At 54.7% G+C, this 20,087-nt stretch overlaps 1 protein-coding gene across 6 annotated transcripts in view; it reads left to right on the forward strand.

The window, feature by feature from the left end:
* MEGF6 (multiple EGF like domains 6) overlaps positions 1-20,087 on the forward strand; it is a 77,279-nt gene that overhangs the window by 53,297 nt on the left and 3,895 nt on the right. For all 6 annotated transcript variants that reach the window (XM_083802550.1, XM_083802551.1, XM_083802553.1 and 3 more), the window contains 22 exons: positions 814-936; positions 1,317-1,439; positions 3,274-3,411; positions 4,359-4,481; positions 5,247-5,369; positions 6,443-6,610; positions 6,855-6,986; positions 7,688-7,816; positions 8,968-9,096; positions 9,265-9,399; positions 9,694-9,828; positions 12,530-12,655; positions 13,790-13,921; positions 14,022-14,150; positions 14,418-14,549; positions 14,846-14,974; positions 15,355-15,483; positions 16,934-17,062; positions 18,203-18,331; positions 18,450-18,575; positions 19,505-19,633; positions 19,896-20,024. In XM_083802550.1, the coding sequence (XP_083658676.1) occupies positions 814-936; positions 1,317-1,439; positions 3,274-3,411; positions 4,359-4,481; positions 5,247-5,369; positions 6,443-6,610; positions 6,855-6,986; positions 7,688-7,816; positions 8,968-9,096; positions 9,265-9,399; positions 9,694-9,828; positions 12,530-12,655; positions 13,790-13,921; positions 14,022-14,150; positions 14,418-14,549; positions 14,846-14,974; positions 15,355-15,483; positions 16,934-17,062; positions 18,203-18,331; positions 18,450-18,575; positions 19,505-19,633; positions 19,896-20,024 (2,877 nt within the window). The remainder of the gene's footprint in view (positions 1-813; positions 937-1,316; positions 1,440-3,273; positions 3,412-4,358; positions 4,482-5,246; positions 5,370-6,442; positions 6,611-6,854; positions 6,987-7,687; positions 7,817-8,967; positions 9,097-9,264; positions 9,400-9,693; positions 9,829-12,529; positions 12,656-13,789; positions 13,922-14,021; positions 14,151-14,417; positions 14,550-14,845; positions 14,975-15,354; positions 15,484-16,933; positions 17,063-18,202; positions 18,332-18,449; positions 18,576-19,504; positions 19,634-19,895; positions 20,025-20,087) is intronic.

Raw genomic sequence — 20,087 nt, forward strand, 5'->3', positions numbered from 1 at the left:
CTTCTCTTGGGTCTCCCACCTGAAATGCAGACAGATTTGGATATGAGCCCCCAGCTTTCTGCTGCCTCATTCAGATAACTAGAGTATTTCAGAGGCAGCCGAGGGCCATGCCAGATTCTGAGTCCTGTCTGCCCTGAAGGGAAGGGGAAGAGTTAAATGGTTAAGACAAAACCCCTGGGGATGCTGCACTTACCTGCTCAGGTGGGGTTGCTTCTCTCCATAAAAACTGTGCACGTAATGCTGTCACGGACACGTTCTGCACATTATTCTAAAAGTCAAGGAAGAGCTGAAGGAGTGCAGCCAACTAAAACGAAATGGTATCAGGGCACACACTGCTGAGAGGTGGAGGACAGCAGCATGTCACAGTGGGACAGGATCTTCTCCCCTTTTCACCTACTAAATTCATGGCCACACACAGCCCCACATCACCGTAACAGTTCTGCCCTCACCTGTAGCACATTGCTGCATTTGATCTTTTCCAGCCCTGAGTATGCTGGAAGAGTGTGTGGCCATAAATCTGCAGAAGCAGCCATCTGTCAGCCATAGCCAAACCTTGTGGGCTTTTACGCTGTTCCACCAGCAGCAGGAGACTCTTAGGAGCTGGAGGCCCACCAAGGTTGCAGTCAGACTAACTTCGAGGCTGCTCTGATCAGCGAACACCAGCAGAGATTGCCGTGGTGGAGAACGGTCTTCCATGGGCTGCAGATATTTTCGCTATCCATAACTGCTTGATGCTTTGTTTTCTTGTAAGTGTAATGCCAGTAATAGTAGGACTGGTCTGAAATAAGCCTGCCTCTTCTATTGGACCTCTAGTGAGGAACCCGTGTGCCGACAGGAACGGGGGCTGCATGCACCAGTGCCACAACCACCGCGGGGCCGCGCGCTGCGAGTGCCACCCCGGCTACAGCCTGGCGCCCGACGGCAAGGCCTGTGAAGGTAAGTGCCCCACAGCAGAGCTTTTGTGGAGAAAACTAACTTTCTCACCACTTAAAGTAGTGCTCAGCCTTAGCAAATGCCAGCTCATGAATTTAATGGAGCGAAGCTTGAGTCTCCCAGAGGGGCAGCATGAAGAGGTTTGGTTGGGGTCTGCCCAGGAGCCCTGCTCAAGGATTGGGACCAACACCTGAGTTTCATGTGATTGGATTTCCCTGGAAGCCTCACAGTAGTTCTGAACCCTTAACGGTGTTGGTCTGGGTCCCACTGAAGGATTTAGGGTACAAGAAATTGCTGGAAAAACTCAAAGACAGTAAACACTTGTTACTTCGAAGGAACATTTCCCACACAACCTGCTTTTCCTAATTGCTCGTCCCTTGCAGATGTGAACGAGTGCCTGGCAGGCCTGGCCATGTGTGCTCACCAGTGCCTCAACACCCGCGGCTCCTTCAAATGCACCTGCAGCCCGGGCTACGAGCTGGGGGCAGACGGCAAGCAATGCTACCGTGAGTACTGCCTGCAGCCCCCTCATCGGGCTGGGGGGGGAGGCAGGGTCACTTCTGTAGGTTGGAAAAGGGAAGGAGGTGGTGAAACCTGCAGCTGGCACCATTTGTGCACAATTTTCTGTGAACTGGTGCAACTGAGTCACAGCAACCTTCACCAGCAGGTTTGGGGCTGTTCACTTCTTCCACCAAGATAAGAACTTCTAATCTTTAAAGTTACCATGAAGCTAATTTCACTAGTTTAGGCAATTTATTTGGGGCCATTCGGCTCCAAAAAAGGCTAAGTCCTGCTCCTGGGGACCTCATTGGGTGAGTTTGGTCAGCTGCAGATGTGTAACTGAAGAAGGAATTGAGCTAATGATGTGATCACATCTGCTACCATCAGGAAAGGAAATAAACAGCTTTGTGTAAGAATGAGCCAGATTGCGCATATGTCTTTGCTCAGCTAATACACATCAGCAGGGTCTGAAGCAGAGCTATCAGCATGTACCACCAGCAGCCCTCACAGAGGGAAGCCTCCATGGCCGTCCCAGTGCAGGCAGCCAGCGTCACTGGAAGCCGTGATGCTCCACCTGTGAGGCTCTCACCAGGAGCCTGCCAAGGCACCGTGCTTTTGGGGGAATGGGAAGGTAGGGCTTTGCAGACCAGAGATGGGTCTTGGAAGGCATCGAGTATTGGATTAGAAAGCCAGGCCTGTGCCTAATAAATCTTAGCTACCTCTTTCACCAATTACCCTTGGTGCCCTCATCCAGCTGGCCCACAGGTGACCAAAAGCCTAACAGTTACTGCTGCTCAAGTCTTGGCTTTGCAGGTAGGTGATGCTAGCCCTGGAGGGTCACTTTGGGCAGCAGAAAAGCAAGCCCCACTCATGTTCTGCTGCTCCAGAAGGGAAAGGACAGTTGTGACTGCCACAGGCCTTGGCAATACCTCTCCTTTAGCTGCAGCATTATGTAGCCCTCTTGTATGAGCAATGTTCCCCCGCCCCCACATTTTTTAGTATCTCCTGTGCAAAGGCCTGGCTTTGGTGTTTAGTATGCATCAGTAAGAAAGGGGAAAACAAAGAATAAATTCATGTTGTGAAATCTGAAAGATAAACTTTCCACCACGGAACATCTTTTGTTTTTGAAATGCACAGACCCACTGGGGAACATCAAGCTCCCCTTCTTTCATCCTTCTTGGGCCTGAGTGGACCAAAAATGCTCTTGTAGGCAGAAACTTTCTCCTGAGGTTCAAGACTGAATCAAAGTTCCGTGGTACGAGTTCCTTTTAGTCTAAGAAGGCTTCATTAACCAGACTACAGAGTTTACATAAGCTTTGCCAAGCTGAGATACGTGGCTGCTGTTGATGTTTGCGCCTGCCGTTTCTGACATGTCCCTAGCTTGCTTCTCTAGCTGCAGGCATCTGGAGGTTTCTGCAGTTGCTGCATTCTGCTGCTCCCATTCCTAGCTGGCATCGGAACAGCGCTGTACTAGAGAAGGCTGAGCCAACTTTTGGTTGGCAGCACATCCTGCAGCTTGACAGGAATGGAAGCAGCTTTGTCTGCAGTCTGCTTCATCTCAGGGCCTGTCCAGAGCCTGCCCCACAAGTCAGGCCCGCAGAGGCCGCATGGGGCGTTGCCTGGGATCCGTCCGTTTATTTTTGTTATTTGGGCTTCCCGGCCCGGTGGTGGCCCCTGTACAGAGCTATTTTCATCCTTTCCCTGCTGCAGCTTGTTGGCCTCAACAGGACTGCGAGCACAAAAAGGCCCACGCAAGGGGCTCAAGAAGTGAAGGCATTGCCCAGCGTGCACCAAGCGCAGCAAACACTGCAGGATCCTAACCAGTGCGCATTTTTCCAGGGATAGAAATGGAGATTGTGAACAGCTGCGAAGCCAGCAATGGTGGCTGTTCCCATGCATGCCACCACACCAGCTCTGGCCCAGTCTGTACCTGTAACTTTGGCTACCAGCTTGAGGAGGACCAGAAGACATGCACTGGTAAGGCAAGGGAAACATTGCATTTTCTGTTACTACAAATGTGTCTCAAGTAATGAGGATCCCCCCACAGATTAGATGCTACAAAACAAGCAAATTAACAAGGCTAGAAACAGACACCAAATAAAAGGAGATGAGATGCTGCTCAGCTTGAAGAGGTTCACTAAGACCTACTGGGACAGTGGCTGTTGACCTCAGAGCTAATCAGCTTTTCCTGCTAGAACAGACCTAGGAAGGTGTTGGCAGATGCAGCGGCTCACATCTCAGAAACCTGTAAGCCTACATCTAGAAGGGGTGATGTATGAAGTGCGTTGCCTGGCCTATTACCTTAAAGTGAGCAGTGTAATTTCCAAGTGAGCGATGTAAGGCACTAGCATAGCTCAACCCCATCACTTATACAACTTGTGTTAGAGGAGAGGCTTAGGGTGAAACCCACCTTGAGCTCTAAGTGCCATGAAGTGGATGTATACACTCGACATTGCATTACCCTGAGCATTCCTCTGGGGGAAAATAACCAAGCCCAAAACTCACTGCAGTGCTCACCCACCAGACCTCTCCTGCACCGGTGGGCACGTTCCTGTGCAGCTGGGAGGAAGCACGCAGCTCCCAGCTTTCTGTATATCGTGTTTGTAACAGGGCAAATCAGAAAACAAACGCCAGGTCCTGCTGAGGCTGGAGCCACCCCCCTGTGAGCACCCAGCCACCTCAGGCTGCCAGCCGCGGTAGCTTCCCCCAGGCCTGAGGAGCCCCCTTGGCTGGGGAGCACATTGTGGGGGGGGCTGTTAGCACAAAGCTTACTGGTTTCAAGAGGAAAGCACGAATCCTAGCTCAGCCTGTGACAGATCAGCAAAAATCCACCAGAACTAGTCACGGAGCGATTTTAACAATTACTGTCAGCACCGCAGAGCTGGGTGTATACTAACACCCAGCACCCTTTGCTTTTCATTTAGATATCAATGAGTGTGACAGTGGTTCTCACTGCTGTCACCAGGACTGCTACAACTACCCCGGAGGCTACGAGTGTGCCTGCCATGCCGGGTACCGGCTCAGCACCGATGGCTGTGGCTGTGAAGGTAAGCAGAGCTGTGGGGCCCTGCACGCCTCGGCGCTGCACCATGGCGAGGTGCAGGCACAGCAGGGGATCTGGTTTGCTTCTCTGTTCTGTCAGCCTCCTCGCCTCGGTAGGAGTTAAGGCTACTCCACTAATTAACCCCCACACCAGGCCACCACAACTGTAGGGTAGCCATGGGGCTTTCTGAACCCCCTTTGAATTCAAATCGGGATCTCTCAGAGGGAGTTGCTCCAGGTCTGACTGCATCAGCAATTCACAGAAATTAGTCTGTTCAATACTGGAGCCAACATTTGCCAAAAACTTCACCATGGAAGAGATATAGGTGAGAAAAAGCATCTTTATAAAACCCAGCTAACTCAGTGACGAATGCAATCTTGTAATAAAGAGAACAAGAAGTTGTCCTACCTGCTCGTGAACAGCCAGGCATTTCTTCCAGTTTCTCCCAGTCATCCTGTTGGCTCTGATGAGCAGCCTTCTCAGCAGAATGGATGTGGGGCTTTTATGTCCTCCTAATGAGTTTTTTTCCTTAGGAAAGCTCTCCAATAACACTTCACAGGTGAAAACCAAGCTTATCCACCTGCTTCTACACAACTACCCAGAGAAGTGAGCTAAAGCTTAGTGCTCGATATTTGGAAACCCAGGGCTCCCTGGTCACTTGGTAGCCTCCCTTAACGTTTGGGGTCAGCTGGCTTCACGTAGCCCCTAAGGGGATGCTGCCAGCCTGCTCACTGCTCTGCAAACACGCAGCAACCCCCTTGTTTTCTAGATGTGGACGAGTGCTCTTCACACAACGGCGTGTGCGAGCACACGTGCCAGAACCAGCTCGGGTCTTTCCAGTGCAGCTGCCGGATTGGATACAAACTGGACGAAGACCGAAGGGGCTGCATCTGTAAGTGCTGCGTGTCAGACTGCCAGCACCCCATCCCCATGGGGCACAGGATCCACACGTGCAGACACTCGCTGCTCTCGTGAGCAGCAGCAGAAGACTCCCCAGCAGCACCGTGCCTGTTTCAGCAGTGCCACACACAGCTTTTCAAAGAGGCCTAGGGATTTTGGTACAGCTACATTTATTGTAGCCTGCAGTCCTGACCCCACACTAACCAAAGGACCTAACCCTTTCCAGTCACCCACCGCTACAGTTTTTCCTTATAATAAACAGAGGATTTTTTTCTAAGTGGTGGCCTCCTTATCACACCCCCAAGCACACTGCCATCCAGCTCGCTCAGCAGGGCACCCAGCACCCATCCTCTTCTCCAAATAACCCCCAGGCACTGCCCAGCTCCCTGTTCCTGGCAGAGCTTGTGATGCCTGCACCCAGAGGAGCAGCACCCCATGCCTCCCCACCCCAGCAGAGTGCCAGCCCTACTTTGCCGTGCCCTGCCCACTTTTATAGCTGTGCCAGCCCTGCTCCAAGTGCCTGTGCTTAGCTTGATTGCATGACTTTTAACCCTTGTCGCCCTGCAAAGGAAGGGAGCTGGTATCTGTAGCTGACACACAGTAATTCCTAAAGGAGGACCAAGCTGAAATGCATTGCTTAGTTTTGTTAGATGGGCAGTCTTGTTAAATTATCTGGAGAAAGGTTAACTTATCTGAAAACTCAAGGAAGCTGAGTGGCTCTGGCCAGAAAGCCTGCAGGGCAAAGGTGATGGAGCGGTAGCGGTCCCAGTTACCCTGAGCTGCCCATCCAGGCTAGGAGCAAAGTTTCTCACTTAGCTGGCTGTGCCACGTTCTAGCCAAAACAAGCAAACAAGCTGCAAAAGTCTGAGTGGAAGAAAGGGATGGATTTCTATTTTAGAGGTGTCAATGTAGAGATCGGCAGAGCCAAATCAGATGCACCAGCCCCATACAGATGTTTCTGGTTCCCGTCTTATCACACAGGTTCTGCCCCATTATCCACCCCTCAGATGAGCTCTTTCCTCTTTCCACCCCTTGATTTTGTAATCTCCATGACTGCTTCCCTAGCCATAGATGACCCAGTGGAAGCTCTGGATGCTCAGCACCCCGTTATCCGCCCGATCCCTCACGTCGCAATCCTGCGGGATGAATTCACCCAGCTCTTTAACGAGGATTATGAAGAAGAGGAGGAAGAGATGGAAGCAAGAGGAGAGCACACACTTTCAGAAAAATTTGGTGGGCATTTCACAGCAGTGGTAAATGGTATACATTTACTTGTAAGCCTCCAGAATTAACCACACGTGCTGGGCACACCGGCAGCATACATCAGGTACCCTTTCTGTGCACACAGACCCCGTGCAAAGCATAGACGCTGTTAGCTTTGCTGGGGGCTGTAACATCAGGGTTTCTCTGCCCAAACTCCCCGTGTTGCTGGAGCAGCCCTGGGGATGGTGTCTCACCACGGCTCCTCTTGTTGCAGTCTGCCTGGAGAACACCTTCGGCCCCGACTGCAGCCTGACGTGCGAGGACTGCCAAAACGGGGGCACGTGCAATGCCGAGGGGACCGGCTGCGACTGCCCGGCCGGCTGGAGCGGGCTGCTCTGCAACCAGAGTGAGTGGCGCTGCAGCGGGGCAGGCCGGCTGCCCTGCCAGCCCTGCCTGCCAAAATTGAGGCGAAAAAGAGGAGAATGCACCAACCTCCAGTTGGCCAGATGTAGCACTGGAGCCCTTTGCTTCTCTTTATTTTTTCTCTTTTATTTGCTGTGTTTATCTTGGCAAAGCCTGACTTTCAGGCACCAGCCAAAACGCCCAGTTTCCTACTTCTCATTCCCAAATAGACCCTAAGGCATTTTAGTCTGTGGGTCAAACCTGCAAATATACATATTTGGTGTTAAATCTGAGTTAGTGTCCAGCTGCATGTAAACCTACTGCCAGTGTATTAGGCTTTGCATTCAAAATATGCAAAAAATATTTACAGTATTAATAAGAACCCTTTCAGTGTCCCTTCCCATAAGCTTCTGCCATAAGTAGAAGCCTTCTTGTGCTTGAGAAAGAATTAACCTGCTTTTCTAGTGGCCCAGATAAGGTCTGCTGGTAGGTTATGTCTGCAACCAAAGTAAGGAACTGAAGTTATGAAAATCCGATGTCCTCAGTCCGTTTGCTCTTTGCTCTTTTGCCCCAAGAAGGCAAAACGCTTGCTGCCAAAAACAGCCGAGCCTGCTCCCCGCCTGCGAGCCCGTAGCCCCTTGCTGCCCTGCTCCGGCGGCGCGGGAGCAGCGCCGCATCCCGCTGACCTCTGCCATCCGTCCCCAGCCTGCCCGGCCGGCACCTTCGGGAGGAGCTGCAGCCAGGCCTGCCGCTGCATGAACGGGGGCACCTGCGAGCCCAGCACGGGCGCCTGCCGCTGCCCGCCCGGCGTGGCCGGGCCCCGCTGCGAGGACGGTAAGAGCCCGGGCAGAGGGGGGGACAGCGGGGCTCTACGTGTCCTTCTCTCCACGCGTCAGCAGCGCCTTTGCTGAGATTTGGTGAGCGGGTGCCCAGCCATCCCTGCTGCCGTCAGATGTTCCTGCTGGGCTTCTCTGGGGCCTTGGGAGGTTTTCCACAGAGCCTTGTGTTGGTCCCTTTGGAGCTGCTGGCTGAAAGCATCGTTGGATCATCCCAGTGTCTGAGGGACCCCGATGCATCCCTGCTCCATCCCTGCTCGGTGTTTCTCTCTCCCAAAGCATTAAAATCTGGTGGTCACAATCTAAAAACACAGAAGCAGTGAGACAATAAGGGATTCAGACAGAGTGGCTGCAGACAAACGGTTCGGAGCATATGGAAACTATTATTGAAGGAGGAGACCGAGGCAGATTATAAATGAATGCTGGAGGTACCCGGACCTCTTCTCTCTGTAGGAAGGAGGTGATTGAGGGGTACAGGGAAAGAACAGGCAGGTAATATTAACGTTGGCAGCGAAGAAGTGATGCGATGTCCCAGGGTGGCACTTGCTGCTCTTCAGCCTGACGCTGCTGCCGCAGGGGAAGGCTTGTGCTGCCTGGCCAGACGCTGGCTGCAGCTTTCTGCTGGCACGGAGCGTCTGCCATCTGCTTCTAATATTAGGATCTTCAGCACGAAAGAGAAAGAGCAATCCGTGTATTCCCTTAGTAGTCCAAACACCACTGTTGCCTATCGATAGGAACAGCCTCATGGTTTACTTGGTCACGTACGGCGGAGCCGGCTCCCCGGAGCCCTGCAGCCAGGTGCCCAGCACAGCGCTGCCGTTCCCAGCCGGGCTCAGCACCCACGGGTGCCCCAGGGACACCGCAGGTGGCTGCAGAAGGGCAGGCGAGTAAGGCAGTCTGTACTGCCACAGGGACAGGCTCGATTTGGAGCTGATGCAGGGAATCTGATCGCTCTTATCATCCCCTGTTGCACAGGGACACGGGCACATTGTGGTCAGAAAGCAATTCCACCCTCGCTGCACACTTTGCCTAAGTTCATGGCATACGGCTCTGGTTTTGCTATGTGTTTTTCCTGTGCTCTGATGGACATAAAATGACAGGCCCGCATTTCCTCATCCTCCCAGAAAATCTCTCTTTATTCGTTACCAGGGTGCCCTAAAGGATTTTTTGGGAAACAATGCAGGAAAAAGTGCAACTGTGCCAACCGCGGTCGTTGCCATCGGATTTATGGCGCCTGTCTGTGCGATCCTGGCTTGTACGGACGGTACTGCCATCTAGGTATGCGTGTCCTTACCTTCGTTATGAGATGAATATTATTCTCAGATTACAGCCCCTTTAGGTTCCTTCCCTGGGAAGGGTCAGTGCTGGGTGGTGGCAATGGTTCTGTCCCTTGTCTGTGATATTTGGCTTTCTGTGTCACCTGCTGTCCTCCTCCTCCCCACCCAGCTTGCCCCAAGTGGGCTTTCGGCCCCGGCTGCTCCGAGGAGTGCCAGTGCGTGCAGCAGAACACGCAGGACTGCGACAAGAGGGACGGCTCCTGCCGGTGCAAGCCCGGCTACCACGGCACGCGGTGCGAGAAGGGTGAGTTGTCCAGGAGCGCTCACTGTCATCCCCCTCCCTCCTCCCGCAGCCTCTTTTCCCCTAACTGATTTCCTTGGGGAAAAGCTCGGCTCACTTTCCGTCCTCCTAAGACCTTCTTGCCTCTGGCTGCTTCGATTAGGAGCAGAACTTGTTATCAGAGGGAAGCGATCCTGGCAGTAAAAGCAGGTGCTGGAGCTGTGCCCAGCTGCTGGCTCGGCAGGGTGCTGCACAGTGCTCCTGCCTCTCCCAGCCTCTAATACCAGACCTTCTCTTTTCAACTCTCCTCATTAACAGAATGTGACCCTGGCTACTACGGAGACGGCTGCAGGAAGAAATGCAGCTGCTCCCCAGAAGTGCCCTGTGACCACGTCACCGGAGAGTGCAGGAAGGAGTGTCCCCAGGGCTACCATGGGGACAACTGCGACCAAGGTAAGGCCACGTGAAGAGCGGGGGCCCTGCAAGGCAAACATAAGCTTATTTTTGTGTGATGCTGCTTGGAAGAGATCAGAGTTGCTGCTGCTGGACTAGCGATGCTCACCTGGCATCGGGTGGTCGCTGCTGTGCCATGACACACGGACACTGCCGCAGGGGCCCAGCACTTAGCTCCTGATTACTTCTTCCTTCCTTCTCTGAAGGTTTTGTGACTTCCAGAAGCACAGCTGGAGGCGTTTCATCTCTCACGCCACCAGTGTCCCAAGCTCCTGCTTCTTGCTGGAGCACTCCGAGGTTCCCCAGCCTGCACGCTCCCGAGGAGCCGTGTACACCCCGTGTTCCTCCCACACACAAACTGTTCCTTTGCAAAAACAACATGAAAGGACTTCCACATTTCCTCCCCGACTTTCAGACCTCCTAGCCCAGATCTAGTGAGTGGAAATTTGAAATGGCTTCAGATGACACAAGAGCTGCCACTCGCAGGTCTTTATGAAAAGCCTGTGATCTCTGAAGAGCAGGGAAACAGGAATTCGCAGGCATAATGATCCTTATTCAGAAAAGAACAAGGTCTCGCTTTATCCTGCCACTTGGGCATCTCTGCTTTTGCAGATGAAGGTGATAGTTATCTAGCTATCTTTTTTCCTCCCTTTGATGTCTTTTTGCTTCCAGGCAATCAATCCCCAGGAGAATGGTATCATATTTTCCGTTCTGTTCGCTATCCCGTATTGAAGTTCTATTTGATCTGCAAGTGTGAAAGAAAATTTAATTCTTCATTCATATTAGGATTTAAGCTTCTGCCTCTGTATGAACCCTCCAGAGCAGCTCTCTGCTCCTCACGTAAAGGCCAGTTGGCAGTGTGATAACTGAACTACACGGCTCTGGGCATGCAGTATAGCACTGAGGGAGCAGATTTTTAAGATCCTGGGAGATAGGTGGGCTGTCAGAGAGCTCGACTGTCTTCCTGCGAAGGTGTTTGAGTGTACCTAAAGGCAATGAGTCATTGGTGTGAAAGTTGAGGTGATGATTACAAAGCACGAACACAGTTCCTGGAAAATAATGGCTTGTGCCAGCCTCGGAGCTGAGCAGCCACTGAAAACCATGCTCCCATCTCGTGAGGTTCCTTCCTTCTCAGTCACACTTCAGCTGGTGGGATCCAAGCGAAAATGTGCAAGGCTGGACTCGTGCAGTGTCTGACGTGCTGCACTCAGAGAAGACTCGCTGCACCCAGGAGCTGGTGTTTGGCATCTGAATTTTGATCCGAGCATCCCAGGAGTTTCTGCACTGACTTACATTTGCCCGAACATTCCATCCACACCCAACCCAGAAATTATAACTATTAGCCTAATTAAGTTACTAGCATGTGATTATCTTGCACAACACCATAGCTGATAGAACATAGCTGTTCTGTTGGTCAGAGCAAAAGCTGCAGATTGTCACGAGCAGTTCCGAGGAAACAAAACAAGTTTTACTTCTGGTAATATCAATCTTGGTTCTCTGTTCTTTCTTCAAAGCAAATGACAGCAAATAGTTTCTCTTGCTAAGCCACATGCCTGCAGTCTGCTCTCCCTCCCTAACGTCCTCGTACCGAGGAATGGGGTAGCTTAGCTTCTGGTTTAAGAAAAGAAGTGGCAGAAATGAAGCACTGGGCAGCCAAACGTGCAATGGGGAGGGACGGGGAGCAGGAGCCGTGCTGCCCAATCTGCCTGGCCCTGGTGAAGGCAGGGGTGGTCCTGATCCTCCTTCTTCTGGGCTCGTTGGCGTTGCTGCAGAGCCTGGTGTGCGACGGAGCGCGGGCACAGCGATGGTGCCGCAGGTGAATCCTCCCCTTGCGACCATTAATGTCACCCCTTCCATAGACAGGCTTTCCCTCTGCAGAGCATGGCCGGAGGAAGGAGGGGAGATGCTGGTGGCCCTGCGGCAGCCCGGGAAGCCCCCGGTCCAGGTCCTCCACGTGGCGGGACGCTCGGTGCCCGCGCAGCCGCAGCTCGCCAGGGCTCGGCGCGTTCGGCCAGGGATATTTTTAAAAAGAATAAGAAAGGAGCTTGAGCCTGTAGGGGGGAGTCACAGGAAATAACACAAATATTTGTATAGAAATAGTAGGCTTTTGGCTGTTGTTCGGATCTGGAAATGATTAAAGGGTGAAGACAAACATCTGCCATCAATTAGCACAGAGCAGGAATAACAAAAACTCCACTGTGTCACTTGAAATCTACAAGCTAGTGTGCTTTTTCCTCCATTAATTATGAATGCTGGTGCATTTGTATCTGCCAGAACCTTTTGAAACATTGGCTTCAGAAAGCGAAAAGGACTGCAAGCATGGACTGCTTCGGGGGGGGGGCTCAGCTAGGTTTTCAGCATCTCTGGGCCTGAGACCCTCAGCCTGCATGCGTTTAGCTGCTGACAGTATCACTGGGCACAGAAAGCAAACAGAGCTTTCTCCTGCCAGCAGCATCACTCTAGCACTGGGAGCAGCAAGAAGGAGAAGCGCTTACTCCTCCCCTGGGTGAGGATGCTCCTTCTTTACTGCTTTTCACCAGGGTCCCTGCCGCGCCAGGCGGGTTGGCAGCGCCTCGGTCAGGGGCTGGGGAGCGGATGTCTCGCAGCACCCAGGGCTTCTGACTGCTGGCTGCCTGCGAATGGTCCCTCCGCAACCACACCTCGGTAACCCACGGCTCTCCCACTGCTGTTTTCGATGCAGAGTGTCCGGAAGGCAGGTTCGGAGCTGGCTGCCTGCTGCCCTGCTCCTGCAACGGGGCGCCCTGCGACCGCGCCACCGGGGAGTGCGTGTGCTCGGCGGGCTGGACGGGACACGACTGTGCCCAAGGTGAGGAGGTGACAGGGCTATTATTGTTATTATGGCTGTTATTATTACGTAGGGCTGTTATTTTTATTCTGGTAAAATTCGTTTTAAAAACATCTAATGCGGTTAGGACCATCTCCATGGAAATTTAGAAAAAATGCAGCTTTTGATGGTAAGTCTTGAACAATAGCCTCAGTTTAGCTCTGTTGTTGGAGCTGAAGGGAGCACAAGCAAGGAAGCAAACAAAGTGCAATAAAAAAGACGAAGATATTTTCAGTTGTTGCAGTCCTTAGCATAGGCAAGGAATCATTCTTTACAGTTGTGGATTTTTTAATTGCCTTCACCAAATTAGCCTTCAACTGCTGGAAAACGAGACAATCTTAAATTAAAAACTTTTACGCTCTTATATAGCATTACAGCAGCTGGAAGTTATTAGTCCTGTATGGATGTCCTGCTCGTAATAGTTCGACTGAGCAATAAAAGCACGTGTGCGCGGCGCTCACCGTGCAGTCTGAGCTGGCTCCAGGCCCCGCAGCGCTGAGACGAGGCGTCCTGCCCTGCCTTTATCAGTTCTAGCAGTTTGAGTCTCCTGCGCAGCTGAAGGCGGCTCTTGGAAGCGCGAGCAGCGTGCTCGCTAGCAGTGTGACAACGGCTCTGAGGGCTCTTGGCCAGAGACACCATTTCCTAGCAAGGAGCAGTTGTAGCTCCCCAGCAGTAGATGCGAATCCAAAACTGACATGAGATCCCTGGCGTGAGGTCAGACCAGCACTTACTGAGGACTCCCGTGCTGTTTATAAAACAAACGGGACAGTGTTGTCCCTACTCCTAGCCATGTGCTCCCAAACAAAAGCGCGGGCGTTGCATAAAGCCTGGGCACGAACAAGACAGGGAACCCACCGCCGTTCACAAGAAACCGGCCGTCTCACCCTTACCCCTCTGCTGTAGGTCCCAGCCCCCTGCCCCGGGGCTTTGCAGCCCCTCGGTTAGCAGCACCTCTCCTGACGTGCCCTCGGGGTGCTCGGACCACGCCGTGGTCCTGCCGTGCTGCTGGGTGGAGGAAGCCGGCACGGCTCCTGCCTCCAGCTGGCAGCTCTCGCCCTGCCTGCACTGCTTGGTGCAGGTGCTGAGCCCCCCGTGCCCCCTCTGCCTCTGCTCCAGCCTGCCCCGAAGGCCGCTGGGGCCTCGGCTGCCAGGAGCTGTGTCCCGAGTGTGCCAACAACGGCAGCTGTGACCCCGCCACGGGAGCGTGCGTGTGTCCTCCGGGCTTCACCGGCAGCCGCTGCCAGGACGGTGAGTGCTGGGGTCACGGTGCTGGGTGCTGGGGTGGTGGCAGCGAGTGCCGTGCCCCAGGCTCACAGCAGGTTTGTGGTTCGTGTCTCTGCCTTGGCAGTGTGTCCGCCCGGCTGGTATGGCCCTGCCTGCCAGCTGAGCTGCAGCTGCGGGAACGAGGGACATTGCCATCCCGTGACGGGGACATGCAGCTGCGCGCCCGGCTGGACGGGCCACGACTGCCAGAGAGGTACGGTGCCCTCTGCTCACCGCGCATCGCTTGTAGGGGACACCAAGGATCAACCACGGCAATCCCACACTCGTGCAGCATCACTCCCTCGGTCCCCGCAGCATCTGCTGCAGACCCACAGCCCCGTTAGCCCTTTATTAGCCCTTCTGCCTTCTGTTTTAAGCAATGGGATAAAACCCCGAGGGGGAAGAAGAGCTGTTCCCGTGCCCTTGCCCACTGAGGGGCTGCACAAGGGGTGGCGCTGAGGCCGTGCTCCTCCCGTTGCAGCCTGTGACGGGGGTCGCTGGGGCCCCGGCTGCGCCAACGCCTGCAACTGCAGCAGCAGCGACGGGAGCTGCGACGCGGTGACGGGGCGCTGCGCCTGCGACGCTGGGTACACCGGTGTCCGCTGCGAGAAGCGTGAGTGTGGCCAGTGAGATGCCCAGGCCAGGGCATAGGGCACGGGTTTGGGTTCTTGGCATTTTGGGGAGGTGTAAGGTGGGTGCTGCGGGAGGCTTTTGGGCACAGAAGGGCAGTCCTCGTGGCTCTCCGTGGTGCTGTGCCGGTGGGTGGCTGGGTGCTCTGGGTACACGGCTGTGAGGAGCCCCCTGATTACAGAAAATCAGTGGCCAGAGCCTGTTTTCCTGTTCCCAGCCTGAGCTCCCTGCTTAGCCCAGCTCCTGGGCTCCTCAATGCCGTTTGCTTCTGCTTCCTAGGGTGCCCAGAAGGATGGTTCGGGGCCAGCTGCCGACACCGGTGTCAGTGCGAGCACGGGGCTGCGTGCGACCACGTCAGCGGGGCATGCACGTGCAGCTCGGGCTGGCGGGGGACCTTCTGCGAGCACCGTACGTACCCGCCCCGGGGGCCGCGAGCTGCTGGAGGCTCCCACAGCCCCCGGTCCCCTCGCCGAGGGGCTGCGATCCTCCTGGGACCCCCTCACGGCACAGGGGATCCAGCAGGGTGGTGACGGGGGTGGCCGCATGCCCACAAGCTGCTAAGTCTTTGCTTTTAATTCTGAAGGGGAAAGGTCTGGGGGGAGAAAAAAAAAAAAAGGAAAAAAAGAAAAAAGACTGACCAAACGTAGACAAGAGAGTGTGCCCGGCTGCCTGCGTGTGTGCACATGTTGTGCGCCGGGCCTTGGTACACTACACTTCACCAGGAGCTCTCCTGGTGCTGGACTTCTGCATGGAGATGTTCTGGGACTTTTCTCTTGTGTTTTCCACAGCCTGCCCGGACGGATTTTACGGCATCGAGTGTCGGAAAGCCTGTGAATGCCTGAACGGAGCCAGCTGTGACCACGTCACGGGGCAGTGCCGCTGCCCCCCCGGCTGGGCCGGTCCCCGCTGCGGCCACAGTAAGTGTCCCACGGCCACAGTTAGTGTCATACAGCCACAGTAGGTGTCCCCATGGCCCTGCACGTGGAGCCCTGGCCATCCCCTGCACTGGTAGGGCACAGAGAGCAGAGGGTCATCTCTTTGTCTCTGTGTGGAAGTTAATTCTGTGTGGCACAGAAGTATTTGGATCAAAAAGCATAAGTGCAGCGATGCAGCTCTCCAGCAGTAGGTTCAGGGTGTCCGTCAGTAGGAACTGGCTTTGCTCCTCGCCCAGAGCAACGTCAGAGAGGAGCCTGGAGCTGTGCAGACCGCAGTGTGCGTGGCCTCGCACGGCCTCGCCAGCTGCCTCAGCTACAAATACGTGTGCGTGTGTGTGCTTGTGCACATGCATTTCCTATGTGCATGTGTTTAGCTGAAACCGCTGACAAAAGTACACAACCAAAGATAAACACCCTGGAAGAAATTCTCACTGCACAGAATATTCTGCATTTTTTTTTTTTATGACGTGTTGGCACCGATGACCCAAACATGAGAGGGAAAAACAAAAATAAAAGTGGAAAAAAAAAAGTGGACGCGTTTTTTTTTGGCGGGATGCACGCAGCTTTGCTGTTGCTCTGGCATCAGGCGTGAAGAATTAATGCAGTCGCTTGTGCTCAGGGCATTAAGAACCGCATTTAAATCTTTCTGCAAGGGAGGAAGGAGATTGTCAGCAGACATAGCAGCCCCCCGCCGCCCTGCTGGCTTCCCTCTCAGAGGCATGTTCTAGTTCGTGTCCTTTTGATTGTATTTTTGCGCTAAGAATAGCCCTGCCAAACGGAGAGCGTGCCCCCCACCATCCCGTGCCCTACATAACTTCACATTATCCCAGGCTCCGAGGGAGGCACTGAGATGCTGGCGGAGCCCTTGTCACTCCTGCAGCTGTTTTCACGTGTGCCCAGAAATCCGAGTGCCACCACGGGCGATGTCCTGTGCCGCATCCGTTAGGACTCTGGGGAGGGAATGCCAAAAATCTCAGAAGGGGCTCTGTTCTTACACGCACTTTACCCAAGCTTTGTAGACTAAAACAATTCAAGGGTGCTTTGGGCCCGGGTTTCCTGGTGTTTACCTGCAGCAGATCCCTGGGGGGGCTCTTTTGGCGGATGTCCCCTGTCTGGGGGGCTGAGCACGTTGCTGCTGAACGTGGCGATGCCTTGGGCACCCAGCAGAACGGCGTCCTAGCAGATAAATGTGGTAACATTAAGGATAACCACAGTGCCCACGTGTGTCTGGCTGTTTGAACGTCAGCCACACACGTTATTTCTCCGTGTAACACCATAAAACCCAGCCACACAAGCGGCCCAACGCAGCCAGGGCCCGTTTTGGTCAGTCAGTCTCTGGTTCTTCTCCTGGACAAGTGGGACCATAGTAGGAGCCTTGACGCCGTAATTCGTACCGGTATTAACTCTTGTGCCTACTTCTGATCCCCTGAAGCGTGCCAGGAGGACAGGTACGGCGAGGACTGCAGCCAGCCGTGCAGCTGCTCCAACAACGCCACCTGCGACCACGTCAGCGGCCGGTGCCTGTGCGCGGCCGGGTGGACGGGCCCCACGTGCCAGCAAGGTAACGCGCCTGGGGCCACCTCCCGCCCTGCCCGCGGGTGATAAAGTGCCATGTCTCTGCGCGGGCTGGAGCTTTCAGTGGAGTAGCAGGTACAAAAAATAGAGACAGATAATGCAAGATTGCAAGCAAGACCGTAACCTTATTGATGCATTCACAAGACAGAAGCCAAGAGGTCGCCTTCACCCAGTGTGCTGGACATCGCCCTGTCAGCAGTGCCTTCAGGCAGGGCTCAGTGAAATTGTGTGTGAGAGCAGTTATTCATGTGTTTAAATGGCTTTTTTTTGCTGCCAAGTACCAGCACTGTCAAGGTCTGGAAGATGAGGTTCTTCCGCTCAGCACCACCTGAGCACCTCTCATGGCTGCTGAGCTCGCCCGGCGGTTTGTGCGTCCTGTATTTGCCTCCACCCCAGCTGAGACGTCTCTGAGAGATCAGGCAGACCAGTGGGGTGTTTAAACTCAGTGTTGCTAAGAGGTTCTTACACCAGCTTCGTCTTTAAGGAAACTCCCCAGAAACAGGAGCACAGTTCCCAAAATATGCCTTCTCCCTCCCCTTACCTGCTGGTAAGGGGAGCAGGGCCGGCAGTGCTGCAGCACGTCCCCCTTTGGGACCTCCCAGCTCGCACTAATTGCAGCAGGGCAGGCCACAACAAACCCCCGGCTGCGAGCCTCCCGTGGGACGAGGAGCACAGCTCCCAGCACCACCACGGCACTGGGTTTGGAGGCCGAGCCCCGGCCCTGCAGCGTGGGCTGTTTTTTCCAGCGGTGCCCAGTCTGGTTTAATTACAGCTCTTACCTCTAGCCACAGGCTTCCTCCTGCGTTCAATTACCAGGCGCTGGTTTGGGGGCAGAAGGGTGTGTTTGGGATTTGGCTTCAGGTTTGGGGGTTTTTCAGTCCCGTTTCCACCTAGGCCCCTGCCTTCAATGCCTCCTACCTGAGCAGGTTAAAATACCAAATGGCTTCACACGGGGAGCTAGGCAGACTCGGGGTGCTAGCTAGAAATGGGCTGCTAGCTCAGTTCCTGGCTCATCGTTCATTTCATGCCCACCTACCACTCGGAAGGCTGCTGGAGGCTGGGGTTTGCCCTTGGCGTGCACTCGGAGCTGCTTTCTGACTTGGGTTTTGCCTTGGTTTCCCCTCAGCATGCCCGGAGGGTTTCTACGGGACACGCTGCCGCGAGCGCTGCCTGTGCCAGAACGGGGGGACGTGCGACCCTGCCACGGGGCACTGCGCCTGCCCCGCGGGCTGGACGGGGCTGGCCTGCGAGCTGGGTAAGGACACAACCAGCAGCACCAAGGGATGGGTTCCACCACCAGCCGGTCCCGTTGGGACTGGTTTTGAAGGGACAACGTGCACAGGATGACGGCCTTGCCCTGTGCTCTCTCCCAGCCTGCGCCGAGGGGCGGCACGGGGCCGGCTGCGGGCAGCGCTGCGCCTGCCAGCACGGGGGGCTCTGCGACCACCGCGGGCACTGCCTCTGCCCCGCCGGCTGGACCGGCACCGCCTGCGAGAGCCGTGAGTGGGGGCTGCAGGGGGGGAGCGCCGGGGGGCTGCGGCGAGGGGCTGGGACCCGCGGTGCTGTGAGGGGCAGGCCTGAGGCCTGGGGTTCCGCACTCCCCAGAGGGCTTGTGGGGGGGATGTCGGGGTTTTGGGGTGGGTGTTGGGGTTTTGGGGTGCGTGTCAGTGTTTGAGGTGGGTGCCGTAACGTGGGAGGGTGCCACGGTTTGGGGTGGGCACTGAGTTTGCATTCAGTCATACTTTTAGACTTTATTTCAGATACAAATGAATAAAAAAAGCCAATTATATGATTTTTTTTTTTTTAAAAAAAAGCTCAAATCCTCTCTTTGGCCTCCTAATGAGCCACATTTCAAAACTCATGACCATGCAAATGCCTGCCATGTGCCACGCAGACCCGCTCCCCACAGCCACCTATGCGAACTCAGCCCTGGCAGGGACAAGCGGCCAGTTTTGACAGTTGTACGGGAATTGCTTTTTTTTTTTCCTTTTTTTTTTTTTTTTTTTTTTTTTTGTATTCATTCATGAAACAGAAGTGAAAACCGAGTGTGCAGATTTTTGCACCTGTAGTGCTGGCTTCTGGATGGCGCTGGTACTGCAGATGCTCTGTTCTGCAGCTGCTTTAGGCACCGGGTCCTCCTGTGACGACAGAAGCAGCAGCAAAACCAAACGATCGCAGCTGTGATTAACAATATATGGCTGGCACCCAACCGTCCCTAAACAGTGCGAGCCGTAACACTTCCCAAACATTCGGCGTGGTTAAAAAGAGACTTCCACACTGGTTTAGGCCTAAGACTGCACAAAAAGCAGTTTGCTTTGCTCAAGACTTCCCTCCCGTGGGTGCATCCTGCTGGCCGTGCCGTGCTGATGCCCACGCCGCCCCTTCTTGGTGCCTGACTTGGCGTCTCTCCTGTGTTTGCATCCCGAAGCTTGTCCGGAGGGGCTGTTCGGGGCCCGCTGCGAGGAGCGCTGTGACTGTGGGGACGAGGTGCCGTGCCATCACATCACGGGCGCTTGTGACTGTCCCCACGGCTGGAGGGGCCGGCGCTGCGAGAAAGGTGAGAGCGGCATCGCCCCACGCACCCCGAGCACCCCCAGCAACCCCAGCTCCTGGCACGGAGAGGAGCTTCTTCCCCCGTCAGCACACAGCATCCTGACTCCTTCATTTGGGAGGAAATCGTCTCGGGCATTTCTCAGCAGGCCGGCACTGCGTCACACCAAACCTTTAATTAAATTTTGCACTGGGGCCTCTGAGCTGACGCTTCCAGGCATTAACTCGCAGTCCGGTTGTGAGCCTGGCATCCCCCCGTGTCCCCGCAGCCTGCCTGCCTGGGTCCTTCGGGAAGAGCTGTGCCGGCCGCTGCGCCTGCCCCCCGGGAGCGCCCTGCGACCACGTCAGCGGCCGCTGTGCCTGCCCGCCGGGATTCACGGGAGCCTCATGCGAGAAACGTAGGAAGGGAGCGAACGTCTGATGGGCTTGGGGTGCATGACGGGTCGCGCAATTGATACTTA

The sequence above is a fragment of the Anser anser genome (assembly GCF_964211835.1).
Source record: "Anser anser genome assembly, chromosome: 17".
Classification (NCBI taxonomy): domain Eukaryota; kingdom Metazoa; phylum Chordata; class Aves; order Anseriformes; family Anatidae; genus Anser; species Anser anser.